Here is a 21,264-nt window from a genome sequence, read left to right on the forward strand (position 1 = left end):
GAGGGTAATTTTAGGGGGGGAAAAAGATATTTCAAAAAATGTTAAATCCCAGTTTGTTAATGGAGGTCTGCATGTAATAAGACTCATTTCTTGGATAGTTCTTTGCTGTTATGTGATATTAATGTAAAATTTAATTGAATTCTTAAAGAACACCCTAAGTTTGTTTCTGAAGCTTATCTCAGTAATCTATCTTTAGATGAAGATCAGATGCCTCATGACCTGCAACCAGGACTGGAAAAAGACATAATTTAAGGGACTGTCTCCAATCTGGATGGAAGGACTTTTTTATCAGAAGAAACTACACTACACCAGGATGAGAAGACGATGACATCAGAGGTAGACAGCTTGCCCAAGATGCTGGACCTGATTCGTATGATCATTTATAATGTTTTCTTGACTTCTTAGACCTTGGCATATAAATCGAATGCTTTTCTATCATAGGCCTGATCCTATGCTAGTTTTAGAAATCAATCCAGTTGTTGGGTTTGTGGCCAATTACCTGTGTCTAGTTCTGGGTTACCTTGGTAAATTTCTCTACTACAAGACTTAACTGGTTGGCCCTGAGGAAATTTACTTTAAAAAAATTTATAGTCATATTCAGGTCACTGTGACATTACTAGATGGGATCCCCTCACTGGGCCAATTAATAATGCCTGCTCTGACTCTGGCCATAAATTTGAGCCTTTTTCTATTGCTCCAGCTCAATCAGAGCAACAAGAAAAGTTTCAACAAAGGAGGAAAAATCTCCCACAATTATGGGATAGATTTATATAGATAACAGCAGGCTATGGTAATTTAGGTTTAAAGTCTCCTCTGTGTTGGAAACAATTAAATCATACTAAGGATAATCAGTCTAGTAACACTAGAAAACTGAGCTACGTGCCTTATAGATGGTGACAATATATAATTTCCCTGAAAGATAAAGATTCTACAGAGTAGACTAAGTCAGATGACCTGAGATATACTGGGCTACATCTAATGGAAGCTCTTAAGTCTTACTTGTGACTTTACTAATAGTGCTGGCTATGTTATTTGTATTTCACCTGTTTTACAAAATTGCTGTTTCTTACACTGCCAAATGTGTGTCTGAGGCCTCTGATAGGATAATATATAGTTCCACAAGAGATCAATGATGGTAACAGTGTAAATCTAGATATGGGAAGGAGCAACAAGAGGGAATATTTTCCTGGACAAAGAGGCTAGTAAGACAGGTGGTCCAGAGAATTTTGGATACTGTTTTATGGCATAGTCCAGTAACAGCACATTGAGTGGCCCGTCAACAAAATCTTTGCCAAACCTGAGAATGGACATTCTCAGCACCATGGCATAAAGTGGTCATGAAATGCCCCCCTCAAAATCATGGTCAAGTTTATGAGCAAAAGTGGGCTCTGCCAACTGAAAACTGACACTTGCCATCTATGTCTACAGAGATTAAATCATGGCCACTGCAACTGCTGACTTTCAATGGCCCTGAAAGGAGTTCAGGGTGAAAATCAGGAATGAGGCGCTCCGTGCTCTGAGAAAAACTGGCAGAACAGGCCTTCAGATAGTTAGATCTTTTCAGGAGAAGATTTTATGAGTCCCAATTCTTGCATCTTCTCATACCTAGAGAAACACTGACATCATTAATGGTGACATCTGCTCTGGCTATTAAGGAAAATTTTACAGTTAAAAGTCAAAATAGAGTACTCAGCTATGGTTCAGACATCCTGGGAAATAACCAGGTGTTACTATGGGTGTGATTTCAGATTAGACATTGTACTGCTAAACACTTGAGTTTTCTGAGTCGTGTCAGGCTTAGATGCCACCATTCTCAAAACAATGTCTGCTGGAAGCTAGTAACTTCTACCTTACTTTTTATAAAACTAGGCAACTGGCCAGCTGGCTAAAAGTCTCCTGAAAGTGCCAGGTCCAGACTGGGTTTCAGGCCTATTCTTCTAAAAAGAAATGAGATTTATTTTGTCTATTAACATTCCAGTTATCCCTCCTCCAGCTACTTCTAATTGGGTCTGTTACAACAAAATGGCAGACCAAGGGATTGAGATTTTAGTCATACAAGGTTCAGATCTAGGACTTGGAACTCAGGAATACTTCCAATTCAGTGTCTATTCTCCAAGCTGAGGCAGTCCTATACCCCATTTTGACAGGAAGTTATCACAGTCATAGTTGCCCAGATCCCTAAATTAAAACTGAGCAAGACGCTGTGGGGCTCTGGAGTACAGATCTGCTGTGTGTTCTCCATTTCTTATCTGTAGGATATAGACTTCATTCAGCCTCCTTGACTTTCCCTGAGTTCCAAAGGGTGGATTCAAGCAATTGGTAATCAGGGAAGGGAGAGGATACAGAAACAGAGGAGAAACAATCAAATGGTGGTACAGCCTTGAGACAGGGTCCTTGCTCCTACCTCAAAGAAATATGCATAACAATGTCTTTGAGTTCTTGTACAGAACTGGAGCCCCCACCCAGGTGGAGGATGGTAACTCAGACTAAACACAAGATTCCTGGAGCACAGCTCTGTTGCTTCACCACCAACCAATCAAAAAAAAAAAAAAAAGTCACAAACCCTGCAGCCCTCACCCCAAATGTTGCCTCCCGTTTCTGGGGACCGGTGATGACCATCCTGTTAGGTTTCCTGTTTGGCCCCTGTCTATTTCATCTCTGAGAGGAGCCAACAGTTTCCAACTAAATTGCTGTTATTACAAGGGTGAATGCTGGTTTCAGACAAAAAATACATTGACTTAGATCAGGTAGAGAGAGACTTCTGCTCTGCTAGGCAGGCCTATGCCCATGCACAGTAGGAAGAAGTTACAGAACAGTGCTTGCTTCGGCAGCACATATACTAAAATTAGAAGTTACAGAAGAAAGAGACCTCCACCCCAATTCCCAAGAAATATCTTGAGTATGAAGTCTCTCAGGGGGGAGTTGTTAGGGGAAGCACACTGACTGAAACCACCCACCCTGGCCAGGCACCACAGTAACCATTTTCATGAGTTGTTTTATGACAGGAGATCCTGATAAGGAATACAGAACTAGTAAGCCACCACCAACCAGAAGATTTCAGGAAAGGTCAAAAGGAGACATTGCGTGTCCGTCCACTTCCCAGAATCCCTCTCACTAGCATCCATCTTGGCTGAGTGATGCTGCGCCACCAGGAAACACTCTGAATTAGAATGATTGGCCAAAGACCACCCGGAAACTAATCCCGTCACCATAAAACCCAAGACTGCGGGAGAGCAGTTCTCCTGGGTTCCCTCACCCTCCTACTTTCCACCCGGGTGCCCTTCCCCAATAAAATCTTTTGCTTTGTCAGCACATGTGTCTCCTCGGACAATTCATTTCCGAGTGGTAGACAGGAGTCCAGTTTCCGGCCCTGGAAGGGGTCCCCCTTCCTACAACAGTTGGAAAAGACCCTGATGCTAGGAGATTTAGAAGGCAGGAGGAGAAAGGCACAACAGAATGAGATGGGTAGATAGCATCACTGACTCAGTGGACTATCTGGGAGATAGTGGAGGATGGAGGAACCTGACATGATGCAGTCCATGTGATCGCAAAGAGTTGGACATTACTTATTGACTGAAAACAAACCAAATTAATCTTGCATTCTCAATTGTCATCATAGGTAGGCTGGATAAGTAGGAATTCCCAGCAAATCCTTAGTTAAATCTGGAAGACTAAAATAAATAATGAAACTGGATATCTGGATATCATGTTGCTGGCTTTGTTGTTTTTAACGATGAATTTTGCTAATTACCAGAAAATGATTCTTCCAACAGAAAGGGAGGCTTGAGGTAATGTCTAAGGCCCCTTACAAATAAAATAAAAACAGACCAGCTGTACTCTCTTTTATCTTCGTATCTTAAACTCCAAGTATCTGAGACTGTTTTTCCAAAATTATTCCACATCACACATGAGCTGTACTATTATTAACTTTGTAAATCAACCCAATTCTTAAAGTGTATATAAATTTGTTTAAAAGGGAAAACTATCTAAAGGGGAAATTTTATTAATTTCCTAATAGAGGATAAATGTAAAAAATAAATATAAATATGAACATTAACCTCTGTACACTACTTCAAAGTAAAAGTTGTTTAAAACATCTTTTAAATTATTAATTGAAAATAATAGAGAAAATACAAGTAATAGGGCATCTAAATTATCGACAGTGAAGGAAAAACTTAACATATGCTATCTCACTTAGTTTAATTCTCATAATGACTTTTCAAAGTAAATGTGATAACCACTTTCATAGAAGATTCTCTGAGACCCAAAGGAAATAGGTAAATTGCTCAAGTTCCCAGAGTGGGCAATTGGGGTGGGCAGGGCAGTCTGTGTGAGTCCAGAACCACAAGGACTACAGGATAGGCTTCCCCCTCGCCCCATTTCACATCCTGTCTCCTCTCCTTCATCCAGGCCATGCTTCCCAAGACTTCTGTCCAAATCCTATGCCAAAAATCCCAGGATTCACAACACTGACTTGAGTTAGATTTTCAGTACTTTGTGCCAAAAATAAAAATTAATATTTACATCAGAAAAAATACAATTATTAGTATTTTACAATCTTCAGCATGCTTTTAAGTGGAGCTGGTTCTTATGCAGCTGGTTAATGGGTCTGACATGCAAATAGGAGGCTAATCAAGGTCTAAGTCTTCCTGACAGAAACAAGGAATGAGGATGGGAAAGACGGGGCTGGGGGAAGCAGGAGATGAAGGTAGAAGCAAGAAGTTGCTGGGGAGGTGGGGGAATGAGGGACAGAAAGAAAAGAGGGACAGGAGAGAAGAGACAGCAATGCTGCCTCCGAGGGAAGATTCAGAGGGAAGGAAAGGAATGTTCACAGATACTTGATAAGTTTTTTTCCCATATAATGTATTATGTCATTCATCTTCTTCCATGTCTGATTCTTGGTTTTTTTACAGTACACTAAAATAAATAAAATACACTACAATTCCACGTGTTTATCTGTGTAGCACCTGAAATGACCCCATACTCCTCCGGTAGGACATGTACCATGGGAAACTGCCTCGGATGACCTCACCACTTCTACAGATTTAATTCCATCTCGTGGATGATGACTCGGAAATTCTTATTTCTTATCGACCTCTCCTGGGAATTCCAACTACCCACCTGATGCAGCCATTTACATGTCTAATATCATCGTTTCTGCCCTTACTGCATTCCAGACACACCGGCCCACCTTGGCTACTCCCTCCACCCAATCCCTTCAGGGCTTTTTCCGTCTGGCTTCTAACGCTCAGATCTGAACTCAGATACACCTCCTCGGAGAAGCCTTCCTGAGCCGTCCTAACAGAGGAAGCACTTCTCCGCTCAGCTGCATCACCCTACCAATTATAAGACCACCTCCTCCACCACTACATTCCTTTATTTCCTCCCTAGCACATCACAGTCTACACATTTGGTTTGTCTTGTTGTTTGCCTGTTTATTTTACATCTCCATCCGCTGGAAGATAAACTCCATGTGGACATGAATTCTGTCTGTTTTACTGAAAGGAACTTGTACATAGTAGGTGCCCAATATTTGTGGATTTAATGAGTGAACTAGTCTATGATGACTGGCAACAACTGATTCTATGAGGAGAGTATCTTCAGGCTCCTATCACAGTATATGACCACATACCTATGAATAAAGATTTTATAGCGCTTTACAATTCAAAAGCACGTTCTCCTAGGTTACTGCTATGGTCTGAATGTTTGTGTCCCTCCAAAATTCATATGTTGAAATCTTAACCCCATAGGTGATGTTATTAGTAGGTAGCACTTGGGGAATTCATTTCTTCTAAAAGAGGCTCCAAAACTATTCTTAAGTCCTTCCACCCTGTGAGAACACAGCCAAAAGAATCTAGCTGTGAACCAGATCTTAAACCACAACAGTGACCTGAATCCTGCTGAGGAACAGAGTCCTAACCAAAACATATGCTGGCCCCTTGATTGTGAACTTCCCATTTCCAGAACAGTGAGCAACAGATTTCTTGTTTATAAGCTATGTCTTAGCTTATACATTTAGCTGAGCTTAGACTGGCTTGTGAAACTTTGTTATAGCAGCCTGAACAGACTAAAACAGCTATCAACGTCTTTTTTTCACAAGCACCTATTAAGGTAGATGCTATTTTTATTTCCACTTTACCCCTAGGAAAACTGAAGTTAAACAGGTACCTTTAACTGGAGCTGTGCTAGATGAGAAACTTAAAAGCTGTCAGAAGTACAGACAATGTCAAGCAAACACACGCGTTGTTCTTCCTAGTTTTCCTGGACTGTCCTAGTTTTATTACTGAAAATCCTGTGTCCTGGGTAAACCAGAACAGTGGATCACCCCATCTTAAATTGTAAATTTAAGACCTTGGATGCTTCATGTAATCAGATATCTGGCCATCTAAAGTGCAATGACTAATTAAAACGTGGGGGGTGGAAGTGGGTAATGGGGTTTAGAGACTATAGATACCAAGTCCCAAAATAGTTGGTGAGCCCACCTAAACTGACTTTGAAGGAATGCTGGGAGTGAAAGTCATTAATAATCTGAAAAAGGAGCCGATAATTAGAGATACTTTCTGTGATCCTACCCTGAAAGATAAAGACGGTAACTAGGTTGGCCTGGTTATCAAGCCTCATGCTTTCAGAGTGAATCTGATCCACTGAAAGTCCAGAAGGTATCCCTGGCAGTAGTGGCACCATTCAGGGCAGGCAGCCTGAGCAAGGGAAACCGGCTTACTCTCCCAGAAAGAAGCCTTCCTCTTCCAATTCAATACAACTTAGCACCTTTTTGTAATATACTGGAATTCTGAAGCTTTCTGGTAAAGTAGCCATAATAATTTCTCAAGATGGGTGTGTGTGTGTGCACGTGCATGTATGTGTGTGTGTGTGTGTTAGGGAGATAATTGTTGCATAGGTGGCATTGTCTGCTCATCTAGGTAGAGACTGAAGTGTTCATTCATGTCTTCGTGTCATTGGGTAACTGAAGTGAAGCAATTATGTATCACATTTTGAAAGAGGCTTTTTAAAAAGGTTCACCACTAGATGATTCAGACTTAATTATCATCTTTGCAGCAGATGAGTTCAAGGCTCCAGTGGAGAACACATCGACTTCAAAGGCAGAAGGAACTGAAGCTGCTCCCTGGCTTTGGATACTTCCTCTTCTTGAGGTAAGAATCTTGAACCAAGATTTAACCAACTTGAATCTTGAACCACCTTAAAGTCTCTGCCAGTACACAGTGTCCCAGCGGGAGCTACTCTCTTGCTGGAGATGACCCAGATCTGGTAGGACCCCTTGAATAGCCAGCCGTCACATATCCTGAATTAGTTTGGTCTGCCTAGCTTTTCTTATGCTTTATTTCTTTACGTCACTCAGCCCACCCAGAAAACTGTGAACAGCTCTGAGATAGAAATGAGAGTTGGTTTAGACTACATGCTTAGTTCTGCATCCTTCAAAAGTGGGGCTCAATAGTTTGGACTTTTATTTTTGCCTCCATTCCAGTGGGGAACCCAGCACAGTGGCAGGAAATTCTAACTTGTCTCTCTACTGGTGTGGTTAAGACGGGAACTTCAGTGATCTCTGTGCTTTGGGATCAGGTCTTAAACCACAACAGTGACCTGGATCCTGCTGAGCAAACAGCCTTCCCATCTACCTGAATTTTGTAACTCCTTTGTGTAAAGTATGGAGTTTGGGGGGACAGGGGTGGGGAGACTTGGGGTAAATTTTCAAGGCCCTTGTCATTAGAGATCTTGGTATAAAATCAAATGTGTGGGCTGAATCCCTTGAAATATTCTTCAAGTCTGCCTATATTCCATACCTGTTGATTTAAACTTCTTACCAATTTTATTATCTGTCTTAACCATTAAGTTGGAATATTCTTATAGACTAGGCTTCTTTAAACCAATTGAACTTAATTCTCAAACTTTGCCTTTATTTTAAAGGCTACACATTTCATTCACTCAACACACCTTTTAATTTTTCCAGAGTCTGCCAAAGCTCTCCTTCAAGAGCAGTAATGGTAAGTTGATATTTCTCAGGACTTTCCTAAATCGTATGTGAGTTTTCTTATTTCTAGTCATCAGAATGGCTCAGGCAAAAGCCATTTAATTTAGAAGTGTTATTCTGTGTGGACACTGGTATGGAAATGTAATGCCTTCTGAGGTTTTGAGTATTGGAAAGAAGAATTCCTCAGAAGCAACAAAACAGGGAACTTGCTGGCAGGTTTTTAAATCATCCTGGATCCCTTCTTTTAACAGGCAACTCACCCTGTCCTTACTTGTCAGCCAAATTACCTAACCTTTTAGGAGTCATCTCCTTGTTTGACAAGGTTCCGTTCCTCCCCTGCCCATAAATCATCATCCTAACCAAACAATTCAACTGAAAGTTACATACAATCTATTCCTTTATAGCCCAGTAATTTTACTCACTCATAAAATTTCGAGAGGAAAAACATGTGTTTTCTCTATGCAGCTTTGAGTTCCTGAATCTCCGTCAAAGTAGACCACTTCAGAAACTTCCTTGAACCGAGAAGTGAAAACAAGTTTTTTGGCTGCTGGGAGGAAATTTAAAACTCCATTTGTGCCCAAGAAATTACAAATGGATTTGCAGTTTGATACTTGAAAATTTCCAGACACTTAATGAATCTTTCCACATAAAAGATGGCATCAAGCAACCCCTATTTAAAATTCCCAGATGAAAATGAAAAGTGTATTACTATCAAGTCATTAAATGAAGAAACAAATCATAAACACTAGGATTAGGAGCCAGAAGAACAGGTTTGATTCCCAAGAGTCTGACTTGCTCTGGGATCTTGGACAGGTCATTTGAACTCTCTAAGCCTCTGTGTCCACATGTCTAAAATGGCAGAAGTATACTAGTGTTGTGAGTTTTGTGAATAGTGAAGAAATATAAATTTATCATTTTAATTGCTCTTCCATTCACAAGTAATATCTCTGCTTTGGTTTATTGTGGTTTTTCACTGTAGAAATAGAGAACTATTTATTTGATGGTTTGGTTTTCTCATTGTTTTCAACCTTTTCTAGAACTTTCCTTAGCTAACAAGAGTCTTGTAACCAGTTGAATAGTAAGTTAGCAAATATTTATTGAGGTCCTACTATATACCAGGCAGAGATAATTTCTGCCTTACTTTGCATACATCTAATGAGTATAGACTTTTTGGTCTAACATTCATTTCTCTCCACTATTATGAAATCTTTTCCTCCTTTTAAAAAATCCCTCTCTGGGAGGGGACATACGTATACCTAAGGCTGCTTCATGTTGATGTTTGGCAGAAAACAACAAAATTTTGTGAAGCAATTATCATCCTTCAATTAAAAAATAAATTAACTTTAAAAATCCCTCTCTTATGATAACCTATAATGGAAAATAACCATATACATATACGCTCATGCTCAGGCGCTAAGTCGTGTCTGACTTTTCGTGACCCCATGAACTGTAGTCTGCCAGGCTCCTCTGTCCATGGGATTTTCCTGGCAAGAATACTGGAGGGGGTAGTCATGCCCTCCTCCAGAGGATCTTCCTGACCCAGAGATCGAACCTGCGTCTCCTGCATTGGCACAGCACATATATATGTGTGTGCATCTGTGTGTGTGTGCGTGTCTGTGTGTGATATATATATATCATAAATATATACACACATATATACAGCCCATGGGGTTGCAAAGCGTCGGACACAACTGAAGCGACTGAGCAGACATATATATATATATATATATATACACACACACATATATATGCACATATATATATATAACTGAATTGCTTTGCACACATATTGTAAATCAACTATACTTCAATTAAAAAAACTCTCTTATGCCTGCCTAGGCATGACTCATCCATTTACAATTCTTTGCCTACAGTGATATTAACATAACTACACATCAGTTTGGCCTCATCCTTTGTTAAAATGTAGAAATACTTCTATACCAGTTGGTAAATAGCCACTAATCTAAGCCCCAGGGGTGTTCCTCTTACTCCCATTGTCCCATCCATCTCTACCTATCCCTCTCTCAAGGACCCCTGGACCGCTCCCAGGATAGCTAAAGGATCAAGGAAGGCCTAGGATAGATGGCGTGCTATGCGTGTTCAGTCGCTCAGTAGTGTCCAGCTGGACCTAACTCCTGCATCCTCCCTGAGTATAAGATGCTGTTGATGTCATCCTGTCTCCCAGAACATGGAGAGCCTCACACTCATTTATCCCACCCCTCATTTCCCCCAACCCTCGGATCACTCATTGCTTGAGCAGAGAGACCCTCTTCGAGCAGAATTCCTTCTCCTCGGCTCTCACTCTCGTTCCTCTGTGCTTTCCTGAGTGTTGTCTTCACCCTCATCTTCCTCACGCTGCACCCCTGGCCCTGCCCCCCACACTGTCCAGTTTCTTTCTGTAGCTTGTCCTTTACTACTAAGGCCAATTCCATACGGCTGAGACACCATACTGAATGCATGAGGTCATAGCAGTTTTAAAATATTGCAATACCTCAGTATCTAATAGCACATAGTCACTACTCTGGGTCCCCCACCCCACCCCCCAGTATACCCACACTGGCCACTCCTCCAAGACTTCCTCTGTCCCACCCATGATCCAGGACCTAACCTCCCCAGCCCCGCTCTAGAACTGTGGCCAGCATCTGTTCTAATGAATGAATATGCTCTGCTAGTGTATAAATGCTTTAATCACCTCTGCAAAGAGCTATAATAAAATGTAGAGTGAAATAAATCCTATTCCTTTTATTTGGTTGTGGCTAGACGTATCTATCTTCACTGCTATATAATATTCCACTGTGTGAATAAACTTCAATGTATGTGCATTCTTCTGGGAACATCTATGTTGTGTTCAACTCTCTGCTGGGATCACTTTGCTCCTTTGGACATTTTGGCACCTGGCTCAGGTGGGCAGGGGGTTCTCTTGAGTGTGTTCCTAGAAAAATAAGGTATGTCATATTCAAGGAAAAAATAAAGGCTATTTCTTTGCTTATGATTCACTGATTCCCTCTATCAGTACTTATCAGTCACTCACTATGTCCAAGACACTGAGGGAGCCAGGCTCTGAAACCTCCAAACCAGACAAGGCCTTTGCCCTCACAGCACTTATATTCTGGTAGAGGAGACAGACAATAAGTAAAAAACAGGAAATATAGGCACATGAATAAACATGTATTTTTACTGAGGGTTCAGAAGGAAATGAGATTTGCTTACTGCTGCTGCTGCTAAGTTGTTTCAGTCGTGTCCGACTCTGTGCGACCCCATAGACGGCAGCCCACCAGGCTCCCCTGTCCCTGGGATTCTCCAGGCAAGAACACTGGAGTGGTTTGCCATTTCATTCTCCAGAGATTAGCTTAGGGAAGTCATAAATGGCTTCAGAAGGAAGGTTGTGTTTACAATGAACCTTAAGGATGCACAGACTTTTTGTAGGCTAAGTAAAGGGCAACAGCCTAAGTGTGGGTATTAATCAGGAAACATGGGGTGAGTTTGGGGCTTCCTAAGTGGCTCAATGGTAAAGAATCCACCTGCAATGAGGGAGACGCAGGTTTGATCCCTGGGTTGGGAAGATCCCCTGGAGAAGGAAACGGCAACCCAGTCCAGTGTTCTTGCCCAGAGAATCCCATTCACAGAGGAGCCTGGCAGGCTACAATCCACGGGGTTACAAAGAGTCGGACATGACTTGGTGACTAAACAACAACAACAGTGGGGTGAGTTTGGGGACTTCTCTGGACAAGGGATATACAGATCAGCTGACAAATGTAAGCAGGTTGACTGAACCAGCCTCTTCTCATCCCTGAAGGTGGATCTATGCACTACAGAACAGACAAATCAAGGCTCTAATTCTCGATCTCATGGCCCTCTAGCAAAATGCCCCCTATTGGTATTCACCAATCTGAGCATAAGCCCATTGCATGAGTGGGGCAGCTTGCGCACTGGACGGAATGCCAGCCCCAGGGGTGAGAGGAGCACTGGGGTGAGACGTGTATCCAGCTTCTCTGCCGCCAAGCTGGATACACTAGTGTGGGGATTACCTGGATCATTCTCTGCTGATCCCACAGAGGCGGGTGTATCTCCGGAGGGCACCCTTTCTCGTTTCACACAAAAGCCCAACATAAGCCAGCAGTAGCCCTACTCGGACACTCCCTCCCCTGGTCAGACCGCTGTGCTCCTTTCAGATAAATTCTCTGCAAAGCGCCTTTGTCTGCTTCATCGCATTCCCACTTCTATGGCCAAACCCAAGGGCACACACAAATGTTTGTTTTCTTTGTTGTTGTTCAGTCACCAAGTCATATCCGGCTCTTTGCAACCCCATAAACTGTAGCCCGCCAGGCTTCTCTGTCCGTGGAATTCTCCAGGCAAGAATACTGGACTGGATTGCCATTCCCTTCTCCAGAGGATCTTCCCGACCCAAGTCTTGAACCCCAGTCTCCTGCATCAGAGGCAGATTCTTTACCACTTGAGCTATAGGGAAGTCCTTTGTTTATCTCGGCCAAGCACAGATACTCTCTCTCTCTCTAATGCACACACACACACACACACACACACACACACACCCCTCTTACAGTGACCTTCCCTTTCATCTGGACTGCTCCTGAATCCCAGCCCCTCTGGGGTCCTTCCCTGCCCCAACTGGCCTGATTCCTCCCTCTGTCTAAATACACAGCTCCTATAACTTCCTCTTCCCTGACCACCCCCTCAAGTGCTTCCCTGACTAGTTTCATGTTTGTGTGTTAACTCCGTGGGTATCTGTGTGAATACAGGAATGACAGGTCCCCCAGCTTGTAAACTCCCAGAACTAGAAACGCCTGTAAATGCATTACTCACTCTACTGTCATTAGGAGAAACCTGTATCCCTGATGTTGTTGCTACCTCTGCTTCATTCATCAAGAAAATGGAGTGACCTTATTCATTGAATCCATTAACTCAGTAAGTCTACATTGAACATTAGGTCTCTGTCAACCACTAGCAAGGTAATAGTGAATAAGATGTGGTCTTTCTCTCTGGAGAAGATGTTTAGTAAGTTTTTTCGTGTCTTCCATGTGCCAGGTATTGTACTAGACTCTGGAATTATAGAAGTAAGACAGACAAGACAATCACAATGCAGGACTATACATGTGAAAATCAAGGCCTGTACCGAGTACTGTGGGGCCTCCAAAGGCACGCCTGGCCCACTGCATGGTCTCAAGGAAGAGACAAGCCATTCATTCATTCAATCAATATTTGCCTATAGATGCCAGTCACTGTTCAAGGTGCTGAAGTGATGAAGCCCTTCTGGGTGAAGCCTTAAAATTCTAGTAGGAGAGACAGAAAATAAACAAGTAACTGGAAACTATGCTAGGTGATAACTAGTGCTTTGGAGAAAAATGCAACAAGGGAGGCATGGGGAATATGGAGATCGTGGGGGAGTGTGTTTCATTTAGACAGATTAGGAAAGGCTTCACTGAGATAACACTCGAAATACCTGAAGAAAGTGAAAGGCCCAGCCACGTGGGCTCTGGAAGGTGACTCTGCTGGGCAGAGGGAACAACAAGTGTAAAGACCTGAGATCCAGGCTACTTAGAGTGATCAAGATAGATGAAGTCAGCCGGTGGGGCTGGGTCCAGATGAGCCAGGTGTGCCTGCAAAGGAAAGTAAAGGAGGAGGTAGAGCTGTGGGCCGGGCAGGGCCTTGCAGTCGGTAGAAGGGCTTTGGATTTTATGCTGAGTAAGATGAGGAACCCCTGGAGGGCTTTAACAGGATGGGGACAGAGGTGACAAGACCCGACTTTATTTTATTTATTTATTTTTTCATTTATTTTTATTAGTTGAAGGCTAATTACTTTACAATATTGTAGTGGTTTTTGCCATACATTGACATGAATCAGCCATGGATTTACATGTGTTCCCCATCCCGATCTGACTTTATTTTAAAAGGCCCACTCTGGTGTGAAGAATAGCCAGAAGGGGACAAGGGAAGCAGAGAGACCAGTGAGGAGACAGTTGTAATTGTCTGTGTGAAGTGAGTGTGAAGTGATAATGGCTGGTGCAGTAGTTGGAGGTATAGTGGTGGAAGACATGAGCCTGCCTGCAAGTTCATCTTGTGTCAAATGCCTAGATGGACGCTTGTGTGTTGTACAAAGTGGGGTGGAAGCACAGAGGAGAGAGCAAAGAGCCCAAAATGGCCTGGTGAGGGAAGTTTTCCCAGAGGGAACCGTGGAGCTGGCCCTGGAGGATGCATTCACCACACAGATGTGGGTATGTGACCCAAAGGTAGAGAGACAGAAAGAGATGCATGTGCATGTATTTTTATATTGAGAGGGTTAAAGACAAAGCCCTCAATTGTGAAAGAACTGGCAAACTGAAGAATAGCAAATAGCTCGGTGTGGACAGCTCAGAGCACTACCCTCACTTAGACAGGAGAGGAGGGTCGGGAGCACGGAAGAAGTCCAGAGCCAGTTATGAAAAGCCTTGATTGCCATGCTAAGAGCTTAAACCTGTTTGTCCTGTGGGCAAAGGAGAGTCAACAAGGATCTTAAAGCAGATAAGTGTTGGTCTCACATCCACTGAGGCCACCTTTCCAAACTCCTGACTCATTTTTTCTAGAACTCAAGAATTCCTCCATCCCACTGCCATATCCAAAGCATATCCTTCCCAAGACATCTCCAAGTTGTTACATTTATTGTAAGACTCTTGTATTGCATTGCATTATATCTTACTGTGTTACAATCATCTGTATGTTTATCTGATTCATCCACTATTTTGTGGGAAGCAGAGGTCAGACTCACACATGGGTCATCTCTACATCTTTAGCACCTGGAACATATTCTGGTGTGTTCAATAAGTGATCACTGGATGGATGGTTAGATGGATGGATGGATGGAGTGAGCAAGTGAGTTCTGGAAGTAAGCAATGAAATAAGAAAACCTAGAAATGCTAAGTTGGATTGGCCAGTAAGAAAGCATAATAAAGGAACTCTAAATGTTGGCTAATTGCAGATGTGCACAAAGATGGCCCAAGTCCAAGTCCAAGTCCTCTGGGGATGTTTCATCCTATGGAATCTCTACATCTCATCTGCTCAGGCCATTTACCCTGGAATCAAGGCGAGGGCTACTCAGCGGGCCCTGGACTACGGTGAGTTGAATGCTTTCATAAGCCAGGCTGTACTCACCACCCAAGTGGAGTCTTTGACCCAAATCCAGAAGCTCATATTGGGGTATCTCATGACTGAGACAAGCTCGACAGTGGGCTGATCCAGAGATGTTAAGAAGGCTGAGGGGAAAGTGTTGCTTGAAAAATAATCATCTTGACAATAGGCATGTGTAAATACAGCCACAGACTCGTATTCCACCCCCCACCTCTCTTTCCCTTGCACATGCATACACAGTGAACATCTTAGGGCGTATAAAGCACTTGGAACAGAATCTTACAATAGCAAATTCCCAATGAAGATTACCAACTTTATTTTCACATATGTGAACAGATGGCTCCACAGTTGCTAACATCCCCATGTAATAGATGAGGAAAGTGAAGGACAGGGAGATTTTGTAACGTGCAGAGCCACACAAGCTATTGAGCCAAAGTGCTGAGATTCAAACCTAAGCTGTCTGCGAGTGCTTTTGTTTCCATCTTTCTATCCTTTACCTCTGTCTTTATATCTCCATATTATAATGCTATTCACAGTGTTACAGAGGATAAATCTGCTCTTCTTAATTTCCAACAAGAATGGAAAAGTGGAAATGAGCTTAAGCTAAAATGAAAGGAGTAAAAACAAAGCTTCCTCCTTGAGAAGGTTAAAATGAAAAGATCATTCTTTGTCATTATGTGGCTTACTTTTCTCAAGCATTCTGATGGGCAGGAAGGCTCTATTTCTCCACAAGCTCAGAGAAGCGTGTTCTGTGGTGCTATTATATAAAGATGGGCTTATTCCAGAATTAAATGAAAGCAGTCATTACTCAATTTTGGGGGGTGCTGGTATCCTTTGAGAATAAGATGAAAATGTGAACCCTCTCCCCTGAAAAATTAGATGGACACACACACACACACTTCACAATATTTTATTAGAATTTTAGGGGGTTGAAGAGTTTCTAATCGTCCAAGGATCTCAGATCCAAAATTCCTGAATTTAAAGAATCTGGGCGAGAAAGAGGACAGTGTAATATCATTTTCTGGAACTGGCCATCAGGCACAAACTCTGGAGTCAAATTGCCCAGATTTGACCATGGTTTCCCCTGGTTCTCAGCTGTGTGACTCAGGCAAGAATTAACCTTTCTGAGGCTCAGTCTCTTCATCTGCAAAACAAGATAATAATGATACTTTACATTTTTCCTAACACTGTCCTGTGTTAACATATTCTCATGCTGTTAGCTCTGCGGTCTCGGACAATTTCATTAGCCTCTCTGAGGACTAGTGTTTTCTTCTACAAAGTGGGAACAATAATATCCACCTTGTAAGAATCTTGTTTTCTAAGTATCTAGAGGCATGATTTTACTTAATAAATTTCACTTATGTGTTTAATGATATTATGCCATCAGCATCTTTTTTATCAATAAACATTTTCTGGGGCTTCCCTGGCAATCCAGTGGTTAAGGCTCTGTACTTCCAATGCAGAGGACTTAGGTTTGATCCCTAGTTGGGGAACTAAGATCCCACATGCCACATGGCATGACCAAAAAAACCAAATAAACAGTTTAAAAAGTCCAATTAAAATTTTTAATTAAAAAATAATCATTTTCTTTGGTTGCTTCACAGCTGTTCAAGCTGGAATGGAGATGATCGAACAAATGGCCAAGGAAAGAAAGCTGCCAGATTTAAAAGGTTCTGAGTCTCTTGAATTTCTGAAAATCGATTATGTGAACTACAATTTTACCAAGTAAGTAAAAGAGAAGAGCATTTTTAGCAGTGAAAGTAATCTTTAAAATCTCAGGTTGTGGTTATGCCACCATGAGTCCTGGTGTAACACCAAGACAGAGGAGAAGTTAACCAACCTTTGGTGACAGGCTTATCAGATGACTCACCCAAGCGAGAGGAGTCATAGAGTTGACTGAGCATGTGGTATTTGGGTCAGAACACGTGGGGCCAAGTCACATCTCTGCGGCATGCTCATTGTGTGCCCGACACATCTGCTCAGAGTCTCAATGTCCCCTCCTCATCCCTAAAATGAGAATTGTAACTGAATGTAGATGCCAGCTGTGGCCACCTTGTCCCCAGGATTCTAAATGAAATTCTTGTTCGTTCCATTGCTTATCCCCATAAACCTGGATGCAGGCTTCAATCTCAGTTTCCTAATCTACTCTCATCAAGTCTTATCTTACTTTAGTAAAGTTTAGTCAAGACATCAGAGGTCATAGGAATGGGTTACAAGGCACGTGGCCTTCTGCCCCTCTTGCTCTCTATACCTCCCCTCCTTCTCTGCTTCTCTGGAGCAATGTACGTTTCTTCCCCTGCTTTCATGCGTAGCAGTTTCACCCACTCCTGAGTACCAAAGAATCTTCCTAAATGCTTTTCCAAGTAACTTTCTCTCCAATAAACTGCTTTTCCTAAGAAGAATTCTGGAGGCAGTTACAATCTTTTCTACCATATTAAAGCAATTAAATCAAATGTCAAAATCAGTAAACAGTAAAAGTCAGATGTTGTAACAAATGTGAAGATACTTCATAGAATCTGAAGCTGCTGAACATGGATTAGTTTAATAGACTTAATGATAGTGTAAAACCATCAATGTAAGAACAACAGAATTGCCACATTGACCCAGATCCTTGTTTCACCCAGCATAGTTTTGAGGTTATACTGTTACCCTCCCTCTTCCATTGAGGGGACCCCAACTGGGTCCTTCTCTTGCCCAATGCTGCTTATGTCAGCTGAGACCAGGTTCAGCAAAGCAGAGCAGAAATTTTATTCATCAAGCAAGGAATGGCGGAGGAGAGCCCACGCTCTAAGACACATGCTCCCCATGGGAGGAAAGTGGGGGACTCTTAGGGGGTAGGTAGGAGGCAGGTGCAACATCAGAAACTGGGGCAAAGGGCAGAGATTTTCAGGAATAGTGCTGCACGCACAGTGCCTATTTGTGCACCCAGTACACCCAGCACTATTTGTGCCCAGCGAGGTGCCAGTCCACCTGCTGTGGGCAGAGATCTCAACGTGGCAATGAGGTAGAGGCAACTTCCGGACACGTCTAGATTTCCTTGACACAGACACTGCTCTTGCACTTAGGCCACAACCAGTTCAAGGCATTAACTGGCGCATTTCCTGTGAGGTATAACTGATAATCTACAACAATCATCAGGTGTTTTGGAACGAGAAGAGAAATAGTTTAAAGCAGAGGTCTTTCAGTTCCCTGGGGTATCTATGTGTGATAGCACGAATCAGAAGTAAGGTTTGGCTGTATATAACAGAAAATGAGAATGACTTAGATGAACTAGGGGTTCAGTTTTGTCTCACAAATAATAAGCTCTAATGAAGCTGTGGAAGAATCCTGTTGAAGCCCCACAGTTTCATCAGAATACAACTGTCTTATATTTTTCTCCTCCCCCATCCTTAACTCTGCCTCTGGCCTCAGTTGCCTCACGGTCTAATATGGCAGATGCTCTACAGTTGGACATTCAATGGCAACTCACTCCAGTATTCTTGCCTGGAGAATCCCATGGACAAAGAAGCTTGGCCAGCTACAGTCCATGGGGTCGCAAGAGTCAGACACTACTTAGTGACTAAACCACCACCACAGCATCCCAGCCATCCAACCAGGGTTTGTTGGGCACCTACAGTGTACTAAGTCTTTGTTCTAGTCATAGGCTATACTGTAGAGAATGACACAGACATGCTCTTTGTGTCCAGTGAGAGAGATGAGCAGTAAATATATATTTACAAAATTAGTGATTTAATTACACTGATGATAATGCCACAGCAGAAAAATCCAGGGCGAATCCCATAATATAAAGTGAAGTTAAAGATGAGGAGAAACAGGTATTCTCATGCATTGCTAATGGGAGCAGATAAATTGGGACAATAATTTAAGATCTGGCTATCAAGCAGGAGCTGCTGGCCTCATTTGACTATTGAGCCCTTGAGATATGACTGGTACAACTGAGAACTGTATTTTTTAATTTTTTCAGCTGAAAAGTTTATCAACCCTAAATACAGTCAAGTAGTTTTGATGAAGGGCTTCCCTGGTGGCTCAAACAATAAAGAATCCACTTGCAATGCATGAGACCCAGGTCCAATTCCTGGGTCAGGAAGATCCCCTGGAGAAGGGAATGGCAACCCACTCCAGTATTGTCGCCTGGAGAATTCCATGGACAGAGGAGCCTGATGGGCTACAGTCCATGGGGTTGCAAAGAGTTGACATGACTTAGCGACTAAACAACAACAAAAAAAAACTTATGATGAAAATTCAATATCTAGATTGAAGTATATCATGAGTATAAAGCATGTCATATTTTGAAGGCTTATTTTCAAAAAAGGAAAATAAGGTATCTCATATATTGGTTACATGTTGAAATGATAGTATTTCCCTTTTAATACTACTGCTGCTGCTGCTGCTGCTAAGTTGCTAGATAATGTTAAACTATATATATGGCTCACATTGTATTTCTTTCAGGCAGTGCTATTTTAGGAGATGATTTGCAAGGATATTTTTAGGTGTTCTCTTTGACCCAACAATTCCAACTCTCCTCCCTAAAGAAGCATATACACAAACAGCATGAATGAGGATGTTCACTGTGGCATTGTCTATAATACAGAGATACACAAACATCCTAGATGTCCAAACACAAAGCAAAGATTTTTTTTTAATCCACAACTTGGATTACTCTGTAGCAATTACAAAGAATGAGTTAGACCTATATGTATCAAAATGAAAATATTTCCAAGATACAATAATCTCTACCATTGTCTTCCCACAGTGATACTCAGGACATTTGACAGAGAATAGATAGGAAAAGATGCCAAAAAGAGGAAATAGTAATAATCATGTCTTTTCGACTGTCACATTTTAAAATTTTCCCTAATCTTAGTTCATAACAATGCTTTCTCCTGTGCAACAGTTATATACAGATGATCTCATTTGTCTTCCCAACCTTCCCATGAGGCACTCTTCTTTTAAGTGATGGACTGGAAGAGTTTAAGTGTCTTTGCTAAAGCCTACAGCTAGCAGAAAACTTGGCTCCAAGCTAAGTGTCCTTTGCATGATATCTGTAGTGCGATAGCTTAGTGGTTAAGAGGCCTCACGACAGATGGAGGCTTCCATGTCTGGTTCTACCACTTATATATGACTTCAGCCAAGTTTCTCGTCTTTTCATCACTAAATGGCAGATTACAAAATCAGCAGTGGCCTCCTAGGATTATGGGGAGGGTTAAGATGAGCTAATGCATGTAAAGTGCTTACTCCAGTACCTAAGCAGGTAGCAATTGCTCAATCAATGGTCATAATCATAACTTATCATAAGGCACATGGCCATCGAACTATGTCTGTTGCTTGCCACCTACTGCTTCTAATTACCTGTGTGGCCAGTGACCACTCGGAGAATCCTTAGAGGGAGTTCATACTCTAAAGTAAGTTTCTCAACTAGGGAAGACACGTCCACATAAGAGGGCATTTGGAGGGAAGGCAGGCTGTTTACTGTCCTGATGATTGTGAGGGAGGGGGAACTATTGGCATTTAGTTGGAATATATGCCAAATATCCTGCCAACAGTCCTCTACAAAAAATAGTTGTCCCATCCAAAATATGAATGTTCCCTCCATTGAGAAACACTGGGACAGCTGAGGGGAAAGATCCTGATGCCAGTGTTCTGTCTTTAGAGAAACTGAAGAAGGAGACTGATTACTTGCAAATTTGCTTCTAAACAGGCTCATTTCTCCCCTCCACTAGATACAAGGGGCTTCCTGCCAAGGGTCCGAAGGGAATTAGGAAGCAGTACCCTGAGGCTGCAGTGCAAACCTGAGGGTCCTTCCTATACCTACAAGCAAGCGTTAGTCACTCAGTCATGTCCAACTCTTTGTGATCCCATAGACTGTAGCCCACCAGGCTCCTCAGTCCATGGGATTGTCCAGGCAAGAGTACTGGAGTGTGTTGCCAGTCACTTCTCCAGGGGACTCTTCCAGACCCAGGGATTGAACTGGGGTCTCCTGCATTATAAGTGGATTCTTTCCATCTGAGCCACCAAGGAAGCCCCCTTCCTCTATGCTGCTGCTGCTGCTAAGTCACTTCAGTTGTGTCTGACTCTGTGAGACCCCATAGACGGCAGCCCTGGAGTGGGTTGCCAGTCACTTCTCCAGGGGCTCTTCCAGACCCAGGGATTGAACAGGG

At 42.4% G+C, this 21,264-nt stretch overlaps 1 protein-coding gene across 2 annotated transcripts in view; it reads left to right on the top strand.

Annotated features, from left to right (window-relative positions):
* The first annotated feature begins 6,777 nt into the window (after positions 1-6,777).
* Positions 6,778-21,264, top strand: part of BPIFC (BPI fold containing family C) — a 39,911-nt gene continuing 25,424 nt past the window's right edge. Inside the window, exons 1-4 of one of the 2 annotated variants that reach the window (XM_043881681.1) lie at positions 6,778-6,803; positions 7,060-7,151; positions 14,958-15,093; positions 16,711-16,831. In XM_043881681.1, coding sequence (XP_043737616.1) covers positions 14,958-15,093; positions 16,711-16,831 — 257 coding nt within the window. In that variant the 5' untranslated portion in view covers positions 6,778-6,803; positions 7,060-7,151. Of the gene's footprint in view, positions 6,804-7,059; positions 7,152-7,966; positions 8,001-14,957; positions 15,094-16,710; positions 16,832-21,264 lie in introns of those variants that run through there. The other variant, XM_043881680.1, reaches the window with a different exon arrangement.

Source organism: Cervus elaphus, chromosome 22 (assembly GCF_910594005.1).
Source record: "Cervus elaphus chromosome 22, mCerEla1.1, whole genome shotgun sequence".
NCBI classification, from domain to species: Eukaryota; Metazoa; Chordata; class Mammalia; order Artiodactyla; family Cervidae; genus Cervus; species Cervus elaphus.